Source organism: Penicillium arizonense (genome assembly GCF_001773325.1).
Source record: "Penicillium arizonense strain CBS 141311 chromosome Unknown PENARI_contig046, whole genome shotgun sequence".
Lineage (NCBI taxonomy): Eukaryota > Fungi > Ascomycota > Eurotiomycetes > Eurotiales > Aspergillaceae > Penicillium > Penicillium arizonense.
The window spans coordinates 2,319-24,143 of record NW_019173323.1 but is presented as its reverse complement, the minus strand read 5'-3'; the positions used below and the strand labels follow the sequence as shown (position 1 = coordinate 24,143).

The window sequence follows — 21,825 nt, the reverse complement described above, 5'->3', positions numbered from 1 at the left end:
CTGAAGTGCACGGAGCTATTATCATGATCATTATTATTATTTTCATGTGATTTCAAGCAGGTCCGCTTAAATTGATACAGTGAGCGCAGTTTGGTGGTTGATCGCTTCTTTCAGGCTGTCGACCAGCCGCCAGATTTGCCGAGTGGTGACGCGTCCATTGTTGCATCGGTCTGACCTTGGTTCCCGCTCAGCACAATCAGAACAGTTTTTTCTGATCTAAATACGAACTTGTTAACACAAAAGGACAAAGTATTAAATATTTTTTGCCCACAGGTTAATTTAAGATTTAGTGTCCGAAGCGGATGACCGCCGCCATTTTCGGGTACGCCACATGACGCACGTCGAACATCCGAGCCCGCAACCTTGTGCTAAATTCGCCCGTGGTTCGGCTCCCCGTGGTTCCAAAGTCACACTCCGCTTATATGTAATCAATCGATATGAACTGAGTACGAGCTTAAAGTTAATCTATGCTGACGGACAGCAGATACCTAGAAAAGGTGTAATCGGCTACGGGACATCAAGTCTACTCTTTCTTTCCACATCCACGTGACGATCATGAAAATCACCAAGCACAGTGCTCTGGCTTGCCGTCTTTGTGGGGGAACAGAGACTTGGTGAGCCTGCTACTCTCAAGAGGCGCCAATCCCGATGCCATGGACCGGGACGGAATACCGCCATGGATCCAGGCATGCATCAGGGACGGGAACTCCATCAAATATCTGCTCCTAGGTCACATGAAAGCCGAGTCCTCTGAACTGTTTTCGAAGGATAGTGTATTTGCTGCGAATGGAAAAACGATATGCGAGGGTAGCTCTTCTTACGGACAAAGCCAAGTTCAGCTACGAATAAAACGAGTGAGATTTGCCTATGTCTCACTATATTGTCTAATCAGAACAGCTCATTCGCTATCTTTTATATAGTCTTATTCAATGTTAAGTCGAGGATTAGTAACACAAGACTGCGCGCATATTGACTAACGATTGACTAGCCATCACCTTTTGCCTCCACTTAATCGTACTATCTCGATGAGCTGCTTACCATCATACATGAGTATTTGGAATCAATCCTACAGCGCATATTAAGAGCGCATCGGGGAAAAGGGCAATGTTTAGTGACAATATAATCCAAGTTTTGAGGGGCCTAAAGTATATGGTGATCTCTGTTGCTTAAAGTAATTGTAGTGAGTACTTCGTTAGTCAGTGTAATGTGGATAGTATATGGCCGTATTTCAAGAAAAACTCCGCAAGCTATCTTAGAGCTGCAAATTGCCTCCAAATTCTGTACCATCTGCCCCTAGTACAAAACGTATGGTAAGAGAGGCTGATACCCTCCGCATTTCCGCATCACCACGTTCATATACGCCTGAACGACTCTAGATTGTGGTGGGCAGTCTTGTTCGCCGCGTTCACCAGCATCTTTAATTCCCCCTTAACCCCCAATTGCTTTAACAATTTGCTCTAATTGGTTAGCATGTGACGTAGAGAGCTAGGCGGTCAAGGCAAACGCGTAGCAGCCTTTCCGGTGAATTGCATCTCTTTAGCTCGTTAGGCAGACCATTTACAAGGAGGATGGAAATCAGTTTCACCACTTGCACACAGAGATTCTTTCCCGGACCCTGTCCCAAAACACGCTATACACGATACGGTTACTCTGCCCCCGAACCCCTTTCTTGGCAGTATTTCATTACACTCGTAAATGGAAATTTAGAAAATGACCTCTGTATTCGACTCGTAAGAGTTTCAGGGTTTCTAGAATACTGATCCGGCAACAAGCCAAACAGACGGATGCCTGCTTATTTGGAGACGTGGCAGGAATTCGAATCCCCATTGTGCCGATAACTTGCCCTCGAGTGACTATTGCGAACGGGCGACTTTTATAGAGACAATATTGTAAGCCTTCTTGCGGTATACTTGATACAAAACAAACAAAAGAACACAAAAGATAGAAGATAACAGCGGTTTTGCCAGCCTCCAAGCCCTGATAACATCTATATCAGGCCCTAAGAGTGAGTGATAGGCTTATGAGAAGGGAAATATAGATGAGAAACGTCTAGGAGCTCAGCAAGAATAGCCGCTTTCTCCCTACCCGCCACTTCGAGTCTAAACGTAAGATTTGCCCTAACAAGCTAAGATTTACCACTTATCCACTTAGTATAGAGAAAACTGAGTGTTTAGTTGAACTAGAAAATTCGCCCGCGTTAATCTTAAAGTTTGTTGGGTCCACTATAGAATATACATACCCGTTCAAAAGTATCTTCCCACTCCACTTTTTCGGGTCCCCTCTCAAAATATATGTATCACTTACACAATATATAGCACTACTATTTTATGTTCTATACTATTATAATTAAATTTTAGGGTTGCTTAATAATAGCACAATAAAATTTTCGCTTAATATTTAGTGTAATACCCCTTAGCTTTCCTCACTACCTTCAAACGTCTTCCTATGCTCAATATTAGCGAATCTATCTTTAACTGATCTAATGCCTTCTAAGCTTCCACTAGGCATTTTTTAAAATATTTCTAGTCTGCCTCCGACCTTCCTTAGCTAATAAGCTCTAGAAATATCGCAAAAAGCTTCAATTTTAACCAGCGCTATACCGGTTCAATTGGGTTTAAATCGGGTAAGTGCGCGGGCTAGTCTTCGACGTATACTCCGTGAGTTTTAAACCACTCTTTCGTGTCCTCTACTAGATAAATCGTCGCGTTATCTTGCTAAAATACTAAATTAGGGGTGTAGATTGGCATTAGATCTTTTTTAAGCGTCGAAATATACGACTTTGCAGTATAACCCCTTCCTAACCGCGATTCTTTATCCTACTCTATAATTATTAAATCTATTCGACCTCCTATCTAGCTTCCGGCCTAAACTATTTATGAAATATCTTTAACGTGTACTTTCGTATTCACAAGATTACGGCGAAGACCCTTAGAGTCCGTACGGAAGCACTATTGTAGTCTAAAGTTCGAGGTTCGCTACACCGAACACTCATCCGAGAAGATCTACGATTAGAAGCTTTCACGCCGCTATTTTCGCGCAAATCTTAGCCGTTTCCTTGCAAGAGAGGGCTTAATTGGTATCTTTCTTTTCGAACGCCGTTTTCCGAGTCCGAATTGCTTTCAAATTCGCTATATAGTAGACTAAGACGGATGACCGGGTGTCATAGCACTAAGCTATTCCTAGGTCTAAAAGGGGTGCCGGCGCGCTTATAAATAGAGGCAAGTGGAAGCTTGAGAGCTTAGCGTAAGAGGACGGCCGGTTCGGGGAAGGCTTTCGAATAATTAATGCTCCTCGAAGCGTTTCAACGTATTATAGATCGTCCGACGGCTACATTCGAATTCATTAGCTAGCTTTGACTGCGAAATACCATTTTTATGGCCAAATATAATAGCTAACCTTTGCTCAGTAGATAGTTCAGCCGTTTTACGACGTTTTGAACTCATTTCCAGTAAAATCGGACATCTAGGGGAGGTGTAGGAAGAAAAATAAAATAGTGGGTTGGTTGCCGGGTCAAATTGTAGTGGGAAGATACTTTGACCAATATCTGTATCTAGATAAATCCGTTAAGAGTATTTGAGGTTATTACGGTAATAGGATCATAAACTTAATAAAGAGAAGGTGCAAATAATGCAGAGTAGCTAGAAATGGAAGTAATAAGAGAGAAGAGAGATGGAGAGTGTTTATTTTTGCTAGGAATTCTCTCTCTTTATGCTAAAACTGACCAGTTGATCACCTGATCATTTTAGTATATTTATTAATATTCGGGGGCTTCATCTGCGGGGTTCGGTGATCTGTAGGTCCCCGAGTCCCCTATCTGTTAGTTAAAGCTTCACCGCTATACGCTATCGATATATAAGCATTAATATAGCTTATAACTACGAAGCTACGCTTACTAATTATACGTCTATTAAATCTAATGCTCCTAAAACCCTTACTATTACACTAGTAATGCACACAATACGCTACAATACATAGAACCCCTTTCTATAACTAAGAAATAGTAATAAAGGGCTGTAATACCAATACATAAGGCCACAATAAGGCTGTAAGGCCATAATAAATGATAGTGTGAAGGAAAAAGCCCTTTTCCTCACGAACCAATCATTAAATTGCAAGCTAATTTCAAAGCTATACCTGATTAAGCTATTAGGTAGAGAAATTGACTATTTACTACACCGTTCTTCGCTGGACACAGTTTCAGCCAATTTGGATGAGAAGATCAATCGGATCATATTGGGTACTTTCCGGGCAATCGGCGATTCTACGAACCTGGATTGCCTGGTGAGCTACCGGCGGAAATCAAGCAGAGCATTCTGGAGAAGGGAGAATTATTGGAGACTAGACGCCGGATCGAGCAGCTTGAAGCCCAAAACTCCGACAAAGAGTCCACAGTCTGTTGTGGCGGCTTCAGATAGAGATGGTCCTCAGTGGATTGTTTGCCCATCTCCACCTTCCCTTCTCTCCTTTATTCTCTCCTTTTTTCCTTTCCTTTCTTTTCTTCTTTCTTTTCTTCTTTCTTTTCTCCTTCCTTCTCCCCCCTGGCCGACTCAATCATTAGAAGAATATCATCACCAGTTCCTCTCTGGCTTTGTATTCCATCAAATCCTTTAGACTTTGGCAAAACGGCTCAGTGACATCGGCCTATATTTAAATCTCGTAGGCTGTTGCTGGGGCCAGAACATGCTGTGAGTCACAAGAATGCCGATTACCTAGTAACCATGTCACCCAAAAACTGTCCGAAAATCTAGACTCCAAGCGAACAGTAGATATACGTAGAAAAAAGGGGCCTGTGCAATCGTAATGCCGCCTGATCGACACCAAAACTGTCAGCTGGGAAACTGTTATTGCTGATTAGTTAAATTCTTTTTTTGGGAAGATATTAGCTTAGGCTAGCTGTAGCGCAACTGTTTGGTTCCGAGTTCTGAGGTGCCAAGCGGTTTGTTCCAGGATTCTGAAAGCTTGGCTCGTAAAGCCAGCCGCAAACAGCCGTGAAAGTTACGCGCACCACAAGGTTGAATATTGTAGTTTGGCAGATGATGGACTGCGCCAAGACTTCGAAGAAGCACATGACCCCGAGACTTTCGGCCATCCAGTTCCTCCGATGTGAGCAGTGGATTGATCTCTCTAGCGTAGTAGAATGTCCAGCAGATACAAATGACACTAAAATGATGCATATATGCGGTGGAGGAAGATTTGCGTCTAAAGCGGCCAATATGCTGTCAAAGGCTTAGCACGCAAGTGTTACGAGGCTGAAGTCTTTTTTCACGGTAGCGACTACAACCTTCGTGAATCGGTCTAGAGTGTACAGCGTCATACATCCACATCACAGTGGCAGAAGTAGTTCTAGCCACGCGGACATTGAATCACGGACCTCGCAGGCAAGAGGGGGTAGGGAGAGTCCTTCGAGCGTAACTGCAGGTGCCCAGAAATGGTATAAAATGACAGTGCTTTCTTTTTACTTTTCCTTCGAAATTGATCACATGAAAATTACTTGAACATTTAAATTTAATTAATACATTCACATATAGTTTTCTACTTCCTTTTTGGCATTGGAATAATGTCACTAGATACGCTAGAGCTGACTCGCCGGTGTGCAACCAATGAGTATCATCGCTCTCTGATGATACCGAGCCGGCCTATAAGCCCACAAGGCAATCGCTTGAGCATTTTAATGATCTATATCGCCGAAATCAAACTCTACGGTCCGGCGTGGCATTGATTCCGGTTGTTGTTCATGTTGTGTATAATCGGGACGCGGCAAATATCACCGAGACTTAAGTTGATAGCCAAATTGCCGCACTAAACGCCGACTTCAATGCGCAGAACGCGGACATCAACCAAATTCCGGCAGTTTTTAAACCCTTGCTTGGTGAAGCGCGTGTACGTTTCTTTCGTGTAACGGGATCCGCAAGGAAAACAACACTCTAGAATTACTCGCACACGGATAAGCATCCAAGCTTTCGACCAGAATAGCAATCAGATTGACCAAAGAATGAATGACTTCTACTTAAGGAGGACATAACGCTTGGCTAAGCGACCGCTACCTCAATATCTAGGTTTGTGATCTCGGCCGGGAATTGCTTGGCTATGCGTAGTTTCCCGGTGGGCCTATCGGAAAAGATAGTGTGGTTATAAACCATACGGCATTCGGCACTACTAGCACGTCAATCCATCCTTTCAATCTCGGGCGTACAACAACCTATGAAGTTGCTCACTAGTTGAACGTATATCATATCTAGGGAGATAATGGTCTCGTATGCTCTAGCAGCGACTATTGCGATAACACCCCAAACTAGGCTAGGTCCAACGTGGGTCGGCCTTAATTCTCTCACATCTCGCGCGGGAACGGCTAGTCAGGGGATATGTTCATGAATTTTATAGACTATACAGACGATACGGCTATGTTCATGTTTACCAAGAGTCAAAGTGGCGCGAATAAATGCGACTCTGACTAGAACAAGGTCGTCCCTCATTAGATCCAATTTCCAAGAGCCAATTCTACAAACAGGCACAAGACTATCCGAGATAGATAAGATATTTGACTTCCTCGTGGCCGATTAGAACTGGGACGGGGTGCAAGACCTTATCGCCATAAAAAAGCAGAACACCGCCAGTAAGACAACGGAGTTACATATTCTATCAGGGAGGTCCAATTTCAAACAGTATCTCCTACAGACAGATACCATTCTCCCGGAAACGGATGGGACATTTGAATTTGCTATGGCCGATTAGAATGGCGACAAGTCGCTAGACTTGGTTGCGATAAAAAAAGACGGTACTAATACAGGCCAGACCGAGGTTCATATTCTCTCCAGGAAAGCGCAATACAAAGCCTTTCTTCTTCAAACTAGAACGCCGCTCTATCCCACGGATAGCACCTTTAAGTTCCTAATAGGCGACTAGAACGGTGACGGGCGCGACGACTTAATTGCGGTTAGGAAGAGTAACACCGGCAGCTATAGTGCCGAAGTGCACATTCTCTCTGCCGCCACGTATTTCCAGACGTTATTACAAACTAGCACCGCTCTTCACGAGGTTGATGACAGTTTCGATTTCATCCTCACCGACTAGAGTGGGGACTATTATCTAGATTTGGTCGCAATCAAGAAGCGTGGTGGAGAGACTAGCAGCACCGAGGTGCACATTCTATCCGGTGCTCTCAACTTTCGAAACTATATGCTTTAGACTAGCACCACGCTTCATCCCACAGACGACCGATTTGCCTTCCAAGTGGCACCGCGGCAGAGTAATGATCGATCGGATTTGTTCGTGATAAAGAAACGTGGCACTAGAACAGGTACCACCGAAGTTCACATCCTAGCTAGCTAAGCGAAGGTGGAGACTATCTCAAGGACTTGAATTAAGTTAAAAAAGTGGTTTGCTTCATTCACCACCGCAAATTGTCGAGACTATACCGTGGTGACATAAATTGGAAAGATTGTTCCAAACAGTATTATCTGCCAACCTAGTCATTAATGGGAGAGCGCTTTACCTATCACTTGGCGAACATTGAAACATGTGAAACTATTGCAAGCCATTTCATTGCCAATAAATTCGATAGGGTCAGAAAGTCCTTAGTAAATGACGCGACATGTAATGCAGCGGTCACAGCTCCTCAGTTATGTCTTCACTTCCAAGAGCAGCTGTTGAATTGGAAATGAAGAAAAGATGAATTTCTTTCCGGCGAAGGGAAAACGCCAGATTTTATTGAAGACCCAGCAGATATATTACTTGCAAGTATGATGATAACAGCTTGGATCTTGCATCCACAGTGAGCAGGGAGGTGTTTATGCCAGTGATCTCGTGACCAATTAATCTGAACTATTCTCATGCCTTTGCCAATATTAATAACTTTTTTACTAATACCAAGCAGCCATTGACGTCGTTCTGTCCGTTTTCATCTTTAAGAACTTGGGATGAGTTTATGTGATCATATTCGCTCTCTTTAATCTGCCCTAGAACCAGTCGCAAGGGTGGGTAACGGACACGCATGTTCTAGAGACTATTTGGGTGATTACTGGCTTAGTGGCATATCAAGTAGGGCTGATATGGTGAACAGCCGCAATCACTGCAGTATCTGAAGAGGACACAAGCAATGTGGCACTTGGGGCAACTGAATGACCCGAAATTGGCCTAGGGTGACGAAGGTGGCGTTTTGGGGTTCGTATCTCAGCGGAACTAGAACTGGCTTCATGCAGGCCAAGCACAGGAAACATGGTTCAAAGCGATCAAACTCTACCCCAGCGATCCGACGTGATAGACAATGATAGAGGCTCGTGGAAGATACAACAACATAAATAAAGTTGTGTCCACCTACCTGAGCCACATTCAAGATATACTCTCACAAATCACTATTTCCTAGTATACCGACGAAATGTCTCTATGTTCTGAGCTCCATGAGCTTCCATACATTGTCCAACAGAGACGGGACACCAAACTTGGTCCCATCCGCAAGCGCATCATCATCTGCTGCGACGGAACATCGCAGTCTGCCGTCTCAGGCAAGAAGAACGTCCCATCAAATGTGACACGTCTCTGCCGCGCTTTGAACAGCGTCGGAACAGATAAAGACGGCAACCAGTGGCAGCAAATAGTCTGGTATGACTCCGGAATCGGCACGACTTCCCTCGCCCTGGGCAAGAAGGTCGAAGGCGCCGTCGGGCAGGGCCTGGAAGGCAATGTTGTCGAAGCGTACAACTTTTGCGTTCTGAATTATAATCCCGGGGATAAGATTATGTGTTTTGGTTTCTCGAGAGGCGCCTTCACGGCCCGCGCCATTGCTGGACTAATCTCCGACATTGGCATCTGCAGTAAACATGATTTGAACCGGTTTCCGGAACTCTGGGAGGTTTATAAAAGAAATGAGCCTGGGAAGCGGTTTTTTTGCAGTGATCTCTGGTTTGAGTGGATGGAAGGCAAGGCTGATGAGAAGCAGGGTGCTAGAGGCGAGGATTTCGTCTTTGAGAAGCGTGCCCAAGGTGACTGGGCTCAGGAGGGTTCGAGGGAAGTGGAGGTCGTTGGAGTTTATGACACAGTCGGTGCTATCGGAATGCCGGAGGTTATGGGGGTAAAGCTGCCATCATGGCTTTTGTGGTGGTCGGATAAAGGTGGATGGGAAAATGTGGGACTTTCATCCAGTAAGTATACTGCAAATTCTCTGTCTCCCTTGCTTTGGGTGATTACATGGTAAATATATACCGACAAAAATTCCAGATGTCAAACATGCATTCCAGGCTTTGGCTCTCGATGAACACCGCAATGCCTTTTCACCCACCCTATGGTATCTGCCGAAATTCGGAAATGTGACTTCAAAGCAGATAGAAGCCCAGAAGAAAGAAGTCATGAAGAAGGCTCAAGAATGGGACGACCTCTTGCAAAAGGCAATGAGGCTCAAGGATAGCGGCAAGGCCAGTGATGAGGACGTGAATGGCGCAGCCCGACACCTTAACGAGACGGCCAGAGCCTTGAACGAAGAGAGTCGAAAGCTAATGAAGTTGGAAGACGATCACAAGCATCAGCATCATCCCCGAACTTTGAGACAGGTGTGGTTCCCCGGATATCACATTCACATAGGCGGAGGATCGAGCGATACACTTAATGGCGAGGGTGACATGGAAGAAATGTCCAGTATCTCCTTTGCGTGGATGTTGGACCAGATCAAACCCTATCTCTCGCTCAACGAAAAATACTTGGCCAAGGAAAGAGCAGATATGGAGTACCACATTTCAACTCTTGTCGAAAACTCGTTCTACAATGAGTCCTGGGGACAATGGGCTCTACGCAAAGCCGCAACCTTGAGAAATCACTTCACGGTTGCCGTTAAGACTGCGGATAAGCAACGCAGCTATGGCTGGGGAACGGGTGAGCTGAAAGACAGCTTCACGCCATTCTATTATCTCAACGGGTCAAAGAAGCGCACCCCAGGAAGTTATGATCCGTTAGACAAAGACGGGCAGCCGCTGGGTGATACTTTCGAGTTTGTCCACCCGGTGGTTGGATTCAGAGAGAAACAACTTCCGGATTACACGCCTATTGGGCATGGAGCTAAGTTTGATCGCCGGAAGACGGTCAACGAGAATGGCCATCCTTGTGTTGTGTATTATCTGGGTGATGCGCGCAAGTCCTTGCCCGAATGGCCCTTGGGAGGATTGGACTCCTATGAGAGGTTGGTCATCACTAGCAAGGCCTCGTATGATTATGTCGACGAACTGGATTTATATTTGAAGGCTGGAATCAAGACACCCCGCCGATCCGTTTAGAACGTCCGAGACAATCATATTGAAATCGAGCTGCCTTAGGTTACTAGCCCAACCCTGGTAAATTCCGATAGGGTGGTTCTAGATCCGAGATGATTGAACCAGAGCCTTCCAATCGACGGGCTTCCAGACCGATGGTTTCGAACGGTGCAGCTCAAAGGTGTCATACTCTGGGGAAATTGTGCTTCGAGTGTAATTTGTTTTGTTTTTATGAGATGCTGTAATTGCAACAGGAGAAAGAATATTGTCAGACATACGCAGGGCAGGGAGTAGGCGGGCAGGCCTTTTGTTTGGACGTGATCTTTTCTATTTTTTGAATAATCTTCACGGTTTGTTTCATATCATGGATATCTGATTATTTTTGAAGCTGGAGCTTTTTTCTATTTGGCGTTGTTTCATCTCGTACAAAGCGGCGTTTATTCTTGGAAAAGGAAGATCTGCAACTAACCCAAATATAAATCAGGGCGTTTCAAGATAGGGTTAGGGAAACAATCTGTGAGTGTGTTGAAATTACACGATGAATGTACTGGGGAAGCATGTATGTCAAGGCTAGCGAGGTTGTTTAAGCCTGATCTTCTCTCTCCTATATAAATGGAGAGCATTTCTCCTGAGCTATACTCTCAATGGTAGGTCCAATGCTGTTCACTAGACTCATGCCTCGACGGATCAGGCATGTAATGCCTGGTGCACCATGAATCTCAACAGAGTGTACAGTGTGATATTCGAAATCAGTATTGCCTCTAATCTCTCTCTTTATTCCTGAGGCCCCACCTCGAGCGCACTAGTCTGTATTAGGATATCTTTCCACGGCCTTGCATTTGTCCATGTAGATATATTATTCTCTACGTCACGGACCTCATTAATTAAACTAGCCATTAAGTTTATTGCTAGCGATGTATCACCCACCTAGTTATCCCTGTTTGTTGTTGAAGAGTCATTTACAGTAGTAGTAGTGGTGCCCTGAAACGAAGGAACGGAGTGGAAGGGTTTACTAACCCCAGACCTATGCGACCCTGGCTTCTTAACGCTGGCAGCCAATGCGGCGAGACACACAGCCAATTTTCGTCGAGTTTGGTTGGATTCCTGATCATGTGCTCTATCCATCTGTTACTGTTCCTCTCGTGTGCACATGTCCCCGCTGGTATTTTGTCCTACCTGGTTTACATGTTCAACATACTGAGTCTATGTAGGACCAAGGTTCAACGAGTTTCGCATGTCGGCAGAAGTGACCGCGACCCGTAGCTCGACACAGCGAACACTTAAGCGAGGGTGGGAAAAGAAATCTGTGATTTCTAGGGATCGCGTCTTCCGCCCTCGTCCTCACCGCCTTCACACCCTGAACGGCGGAGTGCCTTAACCTCTCGCCGTCTACAAGAAGCGGTCTCCTATTACGACTATACAGTTTTTGGTTAAAGGTGGACTCGTCACGGGAACTTGCCGTCTCGGGAATTTGCCCCGTGCTCCTAGCGCGGCTTCCTCGAAGCGACAGCCCGAGAGTGCGACGAACATGAATACAACATGACATGAATGATGACTGCATTGCCGAAGAGAACTGGAACTGATCTAGTTGGTAAGCTGGTATGATTAGGGCTGTTGCGAATATTCGAAATTGCCGATATTATCGGTTACCTTATCGCCGCCGATAAATATCGGCAAGGCCTTTAAGTTGTCGATACGATATCCGATAATTATCGGCAAGTTTTTTGAGTTGCGAATATCGTATTCGCGAATATTAGTCGATACGATAATTATCGGTAAACTATTATATGTCATCCGAAATTAACCAAATTATGACTAGTAGGTAGACTTTTCTAGATAGTATCATTAGTATATGTAAAAAGTTCTAATTTTTCCTGTTAGTATAAACGTACATCTAAGCTATATCTTATCTAAGGCTTAGATCCGAAATGCTTATTGGTATAAAAACTTATTAGCTATACGTATTATTATAAGGTCTATTAATGGTTTAAACCTTACAACCTTCTATAATCCTAGTGATCTTATGATCTATGATTATTACAATAGTGATCTTATAACCTATGATTTGAAATACCTTATAGAACTTCATGATTCTACGTCGTTCTATTAGGTAAGCTAGTTAGCTATATACGTCAGACTCTTAGACGTATAGCACTCCGGAATCTCCCAAGTCAATATGTGAACCCGCGTGCTTCTCTCGCACATCTCGTACCTGAAGTTGTACCACCGACCTATGTTAGGATTTTCAGTTCTGGCATCAAACGTCGACTCTTCAGCCTTCTCTACTCTGTTAGCGGGCAGTTTATGGCCTCGTCTATTTTGTATGAGAATCCTTGCGTTCTTAATAAGATCATGTCCAGGGTTTTCGGTATGTTTAATCATGATAATGCCAGGAAAGGGGGTAGATCCTCCATATAAGATGTATTGTCATCTGAGGCCATTCCTGGTGACCTTCGCAAATGTAGCCGTATGACTTTAACATTTTCTGCCAAAGCTGCAATAATGCAGCATATAATTCTGGCAATCTGGTCCCGATCAATTGCTCTAGAGGCTCGATAGGCTTTCTTGACATCCTTGACAGTCTGTCCGAGGCATTGGGGACACTGAGACCACTGGTCACTTTCTTCATCGTCCTGTCGCTTTTTCCGGACTGCAGTCATGTAGCTCTCTTTAATGTACGCTGAGACTACATTGCGCATATCTTTAAGAGACTCGTTTGGACAGCATATGGCAATAAGATGCTCAATGAGAGTCATATACCGTCCGAAAACAGCAGCAGTATCTCGAGTGTCATAACAGTTAAAAGTGTAGTTGCTGCCTTCGTCCGGGAAGTCTCCAGCCCTTCGCTTAACATAATTACCGAACAAATTTGATTCACTCCTTTGTTGGTGGCATTCATTAATAAGCATCTCCAACTCGTTAAGCCAATTGTCGCACTTGTTTCCTTCATAGTGAGGATTGTCAAAAATGGTCGGCAAGCCGGATATAGTGAACCGCACAGCTTCCCGGATTTCCTTTGTTGTCTGTGGCACAAGACCGCCAAATGGAATCTCAGAAACTGCTTGTGGCCAAGTTCCAGTCTCTTTGTTATTAAGGTTCTTTATCATACCCCAGCTGGAAAAATCTTCGGGCTGTGGAGCTTGACTAGGAACATCCTCCTGCTCGTCAAGAATGTGTGACCAGACCATAGCTGATTCTGAGGTAGGTAATCGAGTCAAGTAGCAATTCCAGGTGATCTGACGGTGGAAATAGGCTCATCGGAAAAAACTGGCGCCTCTCTTAAATCCTTCCAAGTTGTCTTGATATGGAATATAGACAGACTTTATCCAATCTATTCTTTCCTGACTGCTGGCTCTTGCAAATGGAATGATTCCGCAGGCTAGATATTTAGCAAAGAGTACGGAATAGCCACTTCCAGCAGAAGGTTCGTGCCGTGGTCGCCTCGATGTCTGTACAAGTCGCAGCCGCCAATGCAATTCTGGGCTGATCGATGCCGATAGAGATAAACCGAAAGCACCCACACTGGATAGTGAATCCGGACCGCAAGTCTGACCCAAACGTAAATTCATTCCAAAAATTATCGCTAGGGCGCATAATTCTTCTCGGGAGACTCGTAGGCAAGGCTTATTTGCCGAGATGAATGGAAATGACGATTCCTTATAGTCGGGATCGTAATACAAATGTGAGTCATGCTTTGACAGAAGCTGGGAAGTCTGAATTGAGATATCGACGTTTTCTCTGTCATGGAAATTTGCTCCATCCGATGTTTGGTGTGGATATCCGGTGTTGGGAATAAATTTGGAGTGGTACCTCTCGAAGCGACGGACACAGCTTATCAGCTCAGGGCTTTCGCCCGTATAGTAGTCATATAAGCCTTGTCTTGCTAAAAAAGGGCAACTCCTATGCCTCTTCTGCGCAAGCTGACGAATCTCGTGCATGGAATCACTAAGAATCCTGCTGGATGTCTTAGGGATCTTGACTTCGATTTCCTCGCGCACACATCGGTATGCAATGGTATCGAAAATTGCAGTAAAAATCCCCACCCAGCTCACTTGCATGGGGAGGCTGGACACTTTCATTTGATCAAACACGGAAGACGTGTAGAGAAGATCGTCTCCAATTTCCACGACTAATTGTACTCTGGGAACTAGCTTTGGATCGGTCCGTCTCCAAAATAGGAGATACCCGAGTCGAGTGGACTTCTGTGAGGCGAACCGACCCATATTTTTCTTGTCTGAAAGGGGTGCCAAATCATCAGCTTGCTTGCCCTTGCGGTACATATCGAAGAAGAAGGTTATCACTCCCAAAATAACAGAGATAAAGGTCACAAATCCTAGCATTGCCTGAGCATCTTTGGCATGCTCAATTGGAGCTTTCACTTGGGTAGCAGGGGCCATATTGTAGTCGGCTGGTTAACAGAAAGTTAAATACATATTAGGCAAAGTATATAGCAAAAATTAGTGGCATTTTGAGGAGTTTGAATTCTTATTTTTTCATCTATAATTCTCTTCTGCAACTTCTCCCGGGCCTAAAATTTGATCATACGACTTGAGGAGAGACAGTTCGATCTAGATGTCTGCCACCGCAAGGTGAAGACCATACTGTGGCTATCCACGGTACGAAAAATAATTCATTTGCGGCTTTTAGGCATTAATCGGATAAGAATTCTTCGACTCTTCAATTCGTGTATATTCGCGTCATATTTACGTTCATAGATAGTTATATACTGCGGTCTAGATTTTGCGTCTACAGAGATAAAATTCCGGAGAGATACCTTCATCAACCTGGATCTTACAGAACCATTTGCCTGGCATTCGACGGAAACGAATTGCACAAGGCTTCACTAATAATTGGATTAGTGGCCTTTTCCTGCGCTGCACTGATACAGATCGCTGTTCTAAATAGCTAAGGCACCATTCTGCAAACCCGGGTGAAATTCTTCTCGTTCGCGACAAAACTGGTCAGAAGTTCTGTCGGGAGGCATGGGTGGGGCTGTCTGACCAGGTATGTTGGATCACCTAAAGCCGGGATGGTGTTTTATCGGGCAACAGAGTCTAATTGAGACGATTGACCTTCGAGTGCCATTAAAAGTCAATACCAAAAGTTTAGTGTCAGATCAGGGATGCAGGATAAATCGAGGATGCACATTACATAGCGTAGAAAGAGGTTTAGGAGATTACTTCTGCGATGCCTAGACTACTTTTGAGAAAGCATCATAGAGCTGAAAAACTTATAATATTGAATAGTTGGCAGGGGTCCCTTGATGATTACCATAGCTGAATTATCGTCTACAAGATTATCGCGAGGCGGGAAGGGAAGATGATCTCACCATGACGGCGGCTAAGATAATAGGACAAAGAATCTGCTAAGACCCAGGCTACTCAATTTGTGACGTACAATATGAAGGAAAGTTTCTTGGGACTTCCTGTTCTAGATTCTCGCAACCGGAAGTCATCTACGCCGCTACTGAGCGTGTGACAGTTAGCTATTCGGGAGAATGTACGTACCATGGATTAATTCTACCTAATCTGCCTCGCCGCCATGCACCCGCAAAGCTTAATTTTATTGAACATTATGCTCCATTGTCCATTCAACTGCGGGACCCCACTCGACTTCTCTCTATCCTGATTCGTTCACCGTGCGTGCTCCCGCGAGTAGCCGTATGTTCCCGACCACCACCGCACCCTATCAAAACTGTAGAATTGGGGTTTTCAGGATTTCCGACGAAGGAAAGGCATGACCGCCACACGCACCCAGCGGCCATGAGAGCATTGCCGGCATATGTTAGAGGCAGACCAGCTGCTTCCATTCAGCCATTCTGATGGGCTACTGCTGAAGCTCTAGTGGCGACAGAAATAGAATTTAATGTTTAGGCCCGTAGAACCTAAAACGCTATCACAAATAAGTTTTCTGCTCTGTCGACGTTCTGATCATTTGCGAGGTGATTAGGACTAATCGCCTACAATCAGCCTTAGCATAACTAAACCACGGCTGTTTGCATTCCTTTGCGCAAGCGGAATATCAAAAATCGATGACATTGGTCATTTCAATCAGCCTAATAGACTTGATTAACGTGCCCATTACAGCATCGAGACTAGTAAATTTGAGTCTAGATCTTAAGCCAACATGCCACCCAAGGTTGTCGATAGTAAATTCATATGGTCAGGCTGGACGGGAACCAAGCGATAAAAAAACCTAATACTGGTTGACCAATCAACTAGGACAAAGGGTGACTCAAAGCGGATGTTTGTCGAACAAGTCTAGACCAGTCGACCCTAATGCAGCTTGGTATCATGATCTAGATAATGCCAAGCGCAAAGCAACCACATGTACGGACGGCTTCTACACGACCATAGCTTTCGGTCTTTGGATCCCTTACGAACACGAACCGGTGATGAGACAGACACACTTCACATCTGCTCCCCCCCCTCCTTCCTGTTGTCTATGAAAAGACTGGCTCTCTTACTATATAAACAGCATAGAAGAATGATCTAATTAATAAAATTGAGTTCTATTTACGAGCAAACTGTCGCCCAGTCTACATGCCAATCATACCTCAAGTTCTTTACTAGAGACCGCACTACCCGGTTTCACTCCCAAAGCTTCGTCGTAGATCTCTACGCGACCCATGCCCCCCTACTGGCCTTTTATCTGAATTTGTCAGCGAAACCTTGAAACCTCTCAGTCCCAGTCTTCATTACAATTGTTCTGCATAATTAAAAAACTTACCAAAATCGTAGCAAGATGTCCATTATATCAATCAACGGAAACCATTTGGATCCCGAGGGACAACGCCCAGTACTTCAGGCTTTGGATCTCGAGTCAGAGGATGCCGCAAAGTCAGACTATATCCTGGTGCAGTCGGTCGAGCACCTGTCAAATGAGCAGGAGGACGAGCTCGAAAGTCTAGGCGTTGATATCCAGCAATATGCATCCAAGAACACCTACCTTTGCGGGTTTAAGGGCACCGACCTCGAATCCATCCGCCGTCTTCCATATGTTTCCTGGGTCAACGTCTATCTAGACATGTTTGTCATTCAGTCTAGCCTGAAAGCCCCAGCCGGAACTATGGAGTTGTCGCCATTTCCTGCTGTGCCAAAAGACCGTATCTCTCAAACAGTTGACGTCCTTCTTCATAAGGATGTTGACGCTAGGTCTTCAAGTGTTCTCTCGGAAATTGCTGCAGCCGCACACGCTGACCCTGAAACATTGGATGCTGGGTCTTCAAAGATTCGATTTAATGTTCAAAATCAATATTTGGAAGGACTGGCCGCCATTGACGGAGTCAAGGTCATCCAACCAGTTTATCCGGCGCGACTGTTCAACAATCGGGCGACACAAATTCTCGGGGCCCCTGTCCAGGTCAATGGTACTCAGTACGAGGGTGAAGGACAGGTGGTAGCTGTTGCAGATACAGGGTTCGATAAAGGCTCTACTGCTGACACTCATACTGCCTTTTCGAACCGAGTCAAGCAGCTTTATGCCTTAGGGCGTCCTGGAAAGTCGGACGATCCAGACGGCCATGGAACACATGTTTGTGGATCTGTTCTTGGAGATGGGTTTTCCGCGGCTATGGGAGGAAAGATCCGTGGCACAGCACCGAAGGCGAGCCTGGTGGTGCAATCTCTTCTTGACCGAAATAATAATTTGGGTGGAATCCCAACCGACTTTGGCCAGCTTTTCTCTCCTCCATATCAAAAAAATGGTGCTCGAATTCATACGAACTCATGGGGATCTTCTGCCCCTGGAAGGAGACAGCTGCCGTATACTCCTGCTAGCGGAGAAATTGACAAGTTCGTCTGGGACCATCAGGACATGGTGATCATCTTCGCTGCTGGAAATGATGGAATCGATGCGGACAGGAATGGCATCGTTGACCCAAGGCAGATCGGTGCTGAGGCAGCTGCGAAGAACTGCATCACCGTTGGGGCAAGCGAGAATAATCGTCCGGAGATTCCTATCGAGTATGGTCGCCGATGGCCAAGTGGTCCCATTAGCAAGGATTTGATGGCGGACCATCCCGAGGGCCTGGCAGCCTTCAGCAGCCGCGGACCTACCCTGGAATCTCGCATTAAACCTGATGTCGTTGCGCCTGGAACCGCGATCTTATCAACCAGGTCTAGAAATCTGGTTAACGCTGATGCCAGCTTTGGTACAAGTCAGGATCCTGAGTGGTGGTTCCTAGCTGGCACTAGCATGGCGACTCCTCTGGTGGCGGGATGCATTGCTGTCCTGAGGGAGACTCTAATTAAAAGCGGAGCACAGGAGCCTAGTGCAGCTCTTCTCAAAGCATTGCTGATCAACGGAGCGGTTGAACTATCTGGGCAGTATGTTCCAAGCGAATCTGGCCCATCTCCCAACAGCAACAGCGGCTTTGGTCGAGTGAATCTGTCCAACTCAGTGATCTTGCCAAACCAGGCCGACTGTGGATATCGCGAGGGAGGACCACTCGCGCAAGGTGCAAGTGAGGAGATATTGGTAGATATCCCAAGTAAGGGAGATCTCCTGAGGGTTCAGGGAAGGTCGGCCAGCACCACTGCATCCAGTGGCGTAGTACTGAAGGTGTCCTTGGTCTGGACAGATCCCCCAGGGGAGACCCTTCAGAATGATCTGGACCTAATTGTGGTCAGTTCGGATGGTACTGAAAAACACGGCAACATGGGCGACAAGCCAAATTTTGATCGGTCCAACAATGTGGAACAGGTTTTGTGGACGAATATTCCTCATGGGAATGTCAAAATCATCGTGCGTGCGTACCACATCTTCAACCGGATGTCTGCCCAGCCATACGCACTTGTCTGGAGTATCAACCGCCCCTCGAAGTAGGAAAGTGCGAACTTGCTTCCACGAGAATAATAGACTCTAAGCAGGACATTCGTTTGGTACTTCAAACCTGTTACTCGACTCGCGCTGCAAATGATAGTTCTTGATCAACGGAGGAGTCTAACTTGTTTGCATGGTTTTCATTGTTTCTCAGGCTGTTCTTGCTTTTTCAAAGTCTCTTTGCTATTATTGCCTGTGCATCGGGCCAATATGTCACATGTGGGAAGCCCCTCTGTCTCATAATCTGGCTCTCTTTACATCTGCGTCTCCCTGGGTTTTCCGTTCACCATGGCTCTTACCGAGACACCAGGTCTATCTTTCCTGGACTCTATCACCGTCTCCTTATGGCCCAGCTGTCTATAGTAGTCCCTGGACTTCTTGACTTTTCATGGGCTCTTTATGCAGTCTTATAGCCTTTCAAATTGATCACTTTCAGGCTTATTATCCTTCCAACCAGTGTATGCAGCACCGGCCCCTTCCTTGGGAATGCCTTGTCACATAAGGGCATATAACCGTGTAGTGCTACCTTTGTTCCCCTCTTCCCACATTCATTCTTCGTCCATACGTACACAAGGCCACTTAATTCCATTGGGCATGCAAAGTTCAATTCAATATCCAGTCAAAAGTGCCAGCAGAGTTGTGACCCAAATGTTTTTCTTGAATGTTCCGCAACTTATCGGCGTTTTGTATGTTTGACATGGTCTCGCACCTAACACTGTTTTTCTGAAAAGTTGTCTCGGAGAAGCACACCAGCTTATCATTCGGGCAATGCGTTCGAGAAACAGCCCTGGATGAAACCGTCGCATTATCGTCTAAGATGCGGCTTGGCGGCAAGCCCCGAGTTTGACTCGATGTGTCGGTTGCCTTTTTGTGCCCGTCAAGGGCACCGGATCTCATCTGGTATGGACGAACTGCCACCTTCAATACCACGAGGCCGGGTCGACTCAATGTCGGACGTTTGTTGCTGTGAGCCTCGATCCCCATTTGGAAAGCCTGGCTTCTGATGGACTTTGCACTGCGCCGTTTCGTCGAAATTTGGTTATAACTATCTACCTTCTCCTCCCATAACATGTTTTCCCGGTCACGCAAAAAGCCTGGGAGCTTTTCCTTCTCCGAGGGGCTCCAGCGGCTATGATTGCGTGGGACAGGGCTCACGGAGTTCTTTTTTGATGGTGAACTGTTGCTTTCCCCAGTGGCACCGTGAGACTCTGGAGTCCTGCATGTCTCCTGTGACTGCACCACATCCAGCCTTTGGCTGGGACCTCCTCTTGTTTCGAGAGAAATTGCGCGATTGGGTATGACAATGAGCATCGGCTCTAAGAAGCTCAACGCATAGCTGTTTTTCCTCAAGGATCTCTGGCGACAATGGTTGTGGGGGAAGGATATCGCAGCAGTGCTACTCTTTGGCGGAGAACTGGTGGTTCTTCGCGAAACTTGGGATGTTTCCGCAGAATTCCTTGTCTCTTTGTCCTGCACCGGCGCATAATTTTGCATGGCATTTACTTCTGCTTCAATGGGAGATGTAGTGATAGTATCACAGAGCAGGTTCTCATCTTGTTCGAAAGACGACGCTCTGGAGTGGGAATCGTGTTCCGGATCAAGAGTTTCAAGGGGGGTTGATGCGAGCCGTCCCTATCCCACGGCGGGTGCTGGAGTCAGGGCTGACTCTAGGTTAGGGCTTTCCCTTCACTATGGGAGTAAAAAAGTGGGTCCGACCTAACTCTAGGTTCTTTTCTCGACCTGACTCCTAAGGTCTAATGAACTCCGATCGACCTCAAATTTTGGTAAGTTATAATAGACTATCTAATTTATCCCCTATTTGCTTCGGAGTATACACCGCCTAGTAATTATCGAGGAAAGGGCGATTAAAAATGGGAGATATTTTGATGGGGTGCGGGAACTGGGCTAGTTAGGGTTGCGACGGGGCCTAAGGCTAAACTCTAGGGTTTCGGACGAATTGGATCACCTCGATTATCTTAGTTTATAATGATTAGGGGGGATAGCAATTAATTTAGAGGTTTTTGAAGCTGCCTAGCTATTATCTCACGTTTTTTTACACTATTTCACCCTATCCCACGGGGGTGGGTGAACTCTGCCAGAGTTCAGGTCTTGGCATGCCCTTAACTATGGGACAAAAAAGTACATAACGGTACGCACACGCCTAGGTTCAGCTTCCTTTCCTCGCCAGGGTCCTAAGGTCTAGTTAGCTCCGATTGGTCCAAAACTCTTATAGGTTATAGACGTATATATGAGGTATCTCCCATTTACATCGGAGCTTACACGGCCTCCTAGTTATTAAGATATACGCGTTTGAAATATTTTGGTGTGGTACCTCTTTGTACCTTTTTGGGTGGTTGCAGTACTAAAGGTTTGACGTTTACTCGGCGACCACGGGCTACGTATTTGTCAGGACCCCGACCCGACAGGTGCCTGAGGGTGCCTGAAAAGTATACTGCGAGCCTTTGGACTGCGCAGTGCGCTGATAGATAGGCACATGCATGGACCATGAAGGTCGTGCATTTCGCTTAGTCCCTTAGCTAAGCGCACCTTGTATTTATTGCACTCGCTGGCCTTCGCATGAAGGACCAGCAATTAGTCTCTTATTGCACCTGCATATACACTTCGACGATAGTCTCTACTTCCCGTACTCATACTGCTACACTAGGACCTCGCAGGGCCCTATCCCACGGGGGGTGGCCCAGTCTATTAGACTGGGAATTAGGGTTGCCGCTTCACTATGGGACATAAAAAGTGGGTCCCGTTAGAC

The 21,825-nt window shown here is 45.7% G+C and overlaps 3 protein-coding genes across 3 annotated transcripts; 2 read left to right on the top strand and 1 right to left on the bottom strand.

Annotated features, from left to right (window-relative positions):
* Positions 1-8,374: 8,374 nt before the first annotated feature.
* PENARI_c046G08297 (T6SS phospholipase effector Tle1-like catalytic domain-containing protein) lies at positions 8,375-10,259 on the top strand (the record flags this gene model as incomplete). The annotated part of the gene is made up of 2 exons (XM_022637298.1): positions 8,375-9,137; positions 9,214-10,259. The coding sequence occupies 2 exons, from the start codon at positions 8,375-8,377 to the stop codon at positions 10,257-10,259; spliced, it is 1,809 nt and encodes a 602-aa protein (XP_022482850.1).
* A 2,354-nt stretch (positions 10,260-12,613) lies between these two features.
* PENARI_c046G10533 (uncharacterized protein) lies at positions 12,614-13,423 on the bottom strand (the record flags this gene model as incomplete). Its single annotated transcript, XM_022637302.1, has 1 exon — positions 12,614-13,423. The coding sequence occupies one exon, from the start codon at positions 13,421-13,423 to the stop codon at positions 12,614-12,616; it is 810 nt and encodes a 269-aa protein (XP_022482849.1).
* Positions 13,424-16,979: 3,556 nt separating this feature from the next.
* PENARI_c046G01059 (S8 family serine peptidase) lies at positions 16,980-19,061 on the top strand (the record flags this gene model as incomplete). Its single annotated transcript, XM_022637291.1, has 1 exon — positions 16,980-19,061. The coding sequence occupies one exon, from the start codon at positions 16,980-16,982 to the stop codon at positions 19,059-19,061; it is 2,082 nt and encodes a 693-aa protein (XP_022482851.1).
* Positions 19,062-21,825: the final 2,764 nt, after the last annotated feature.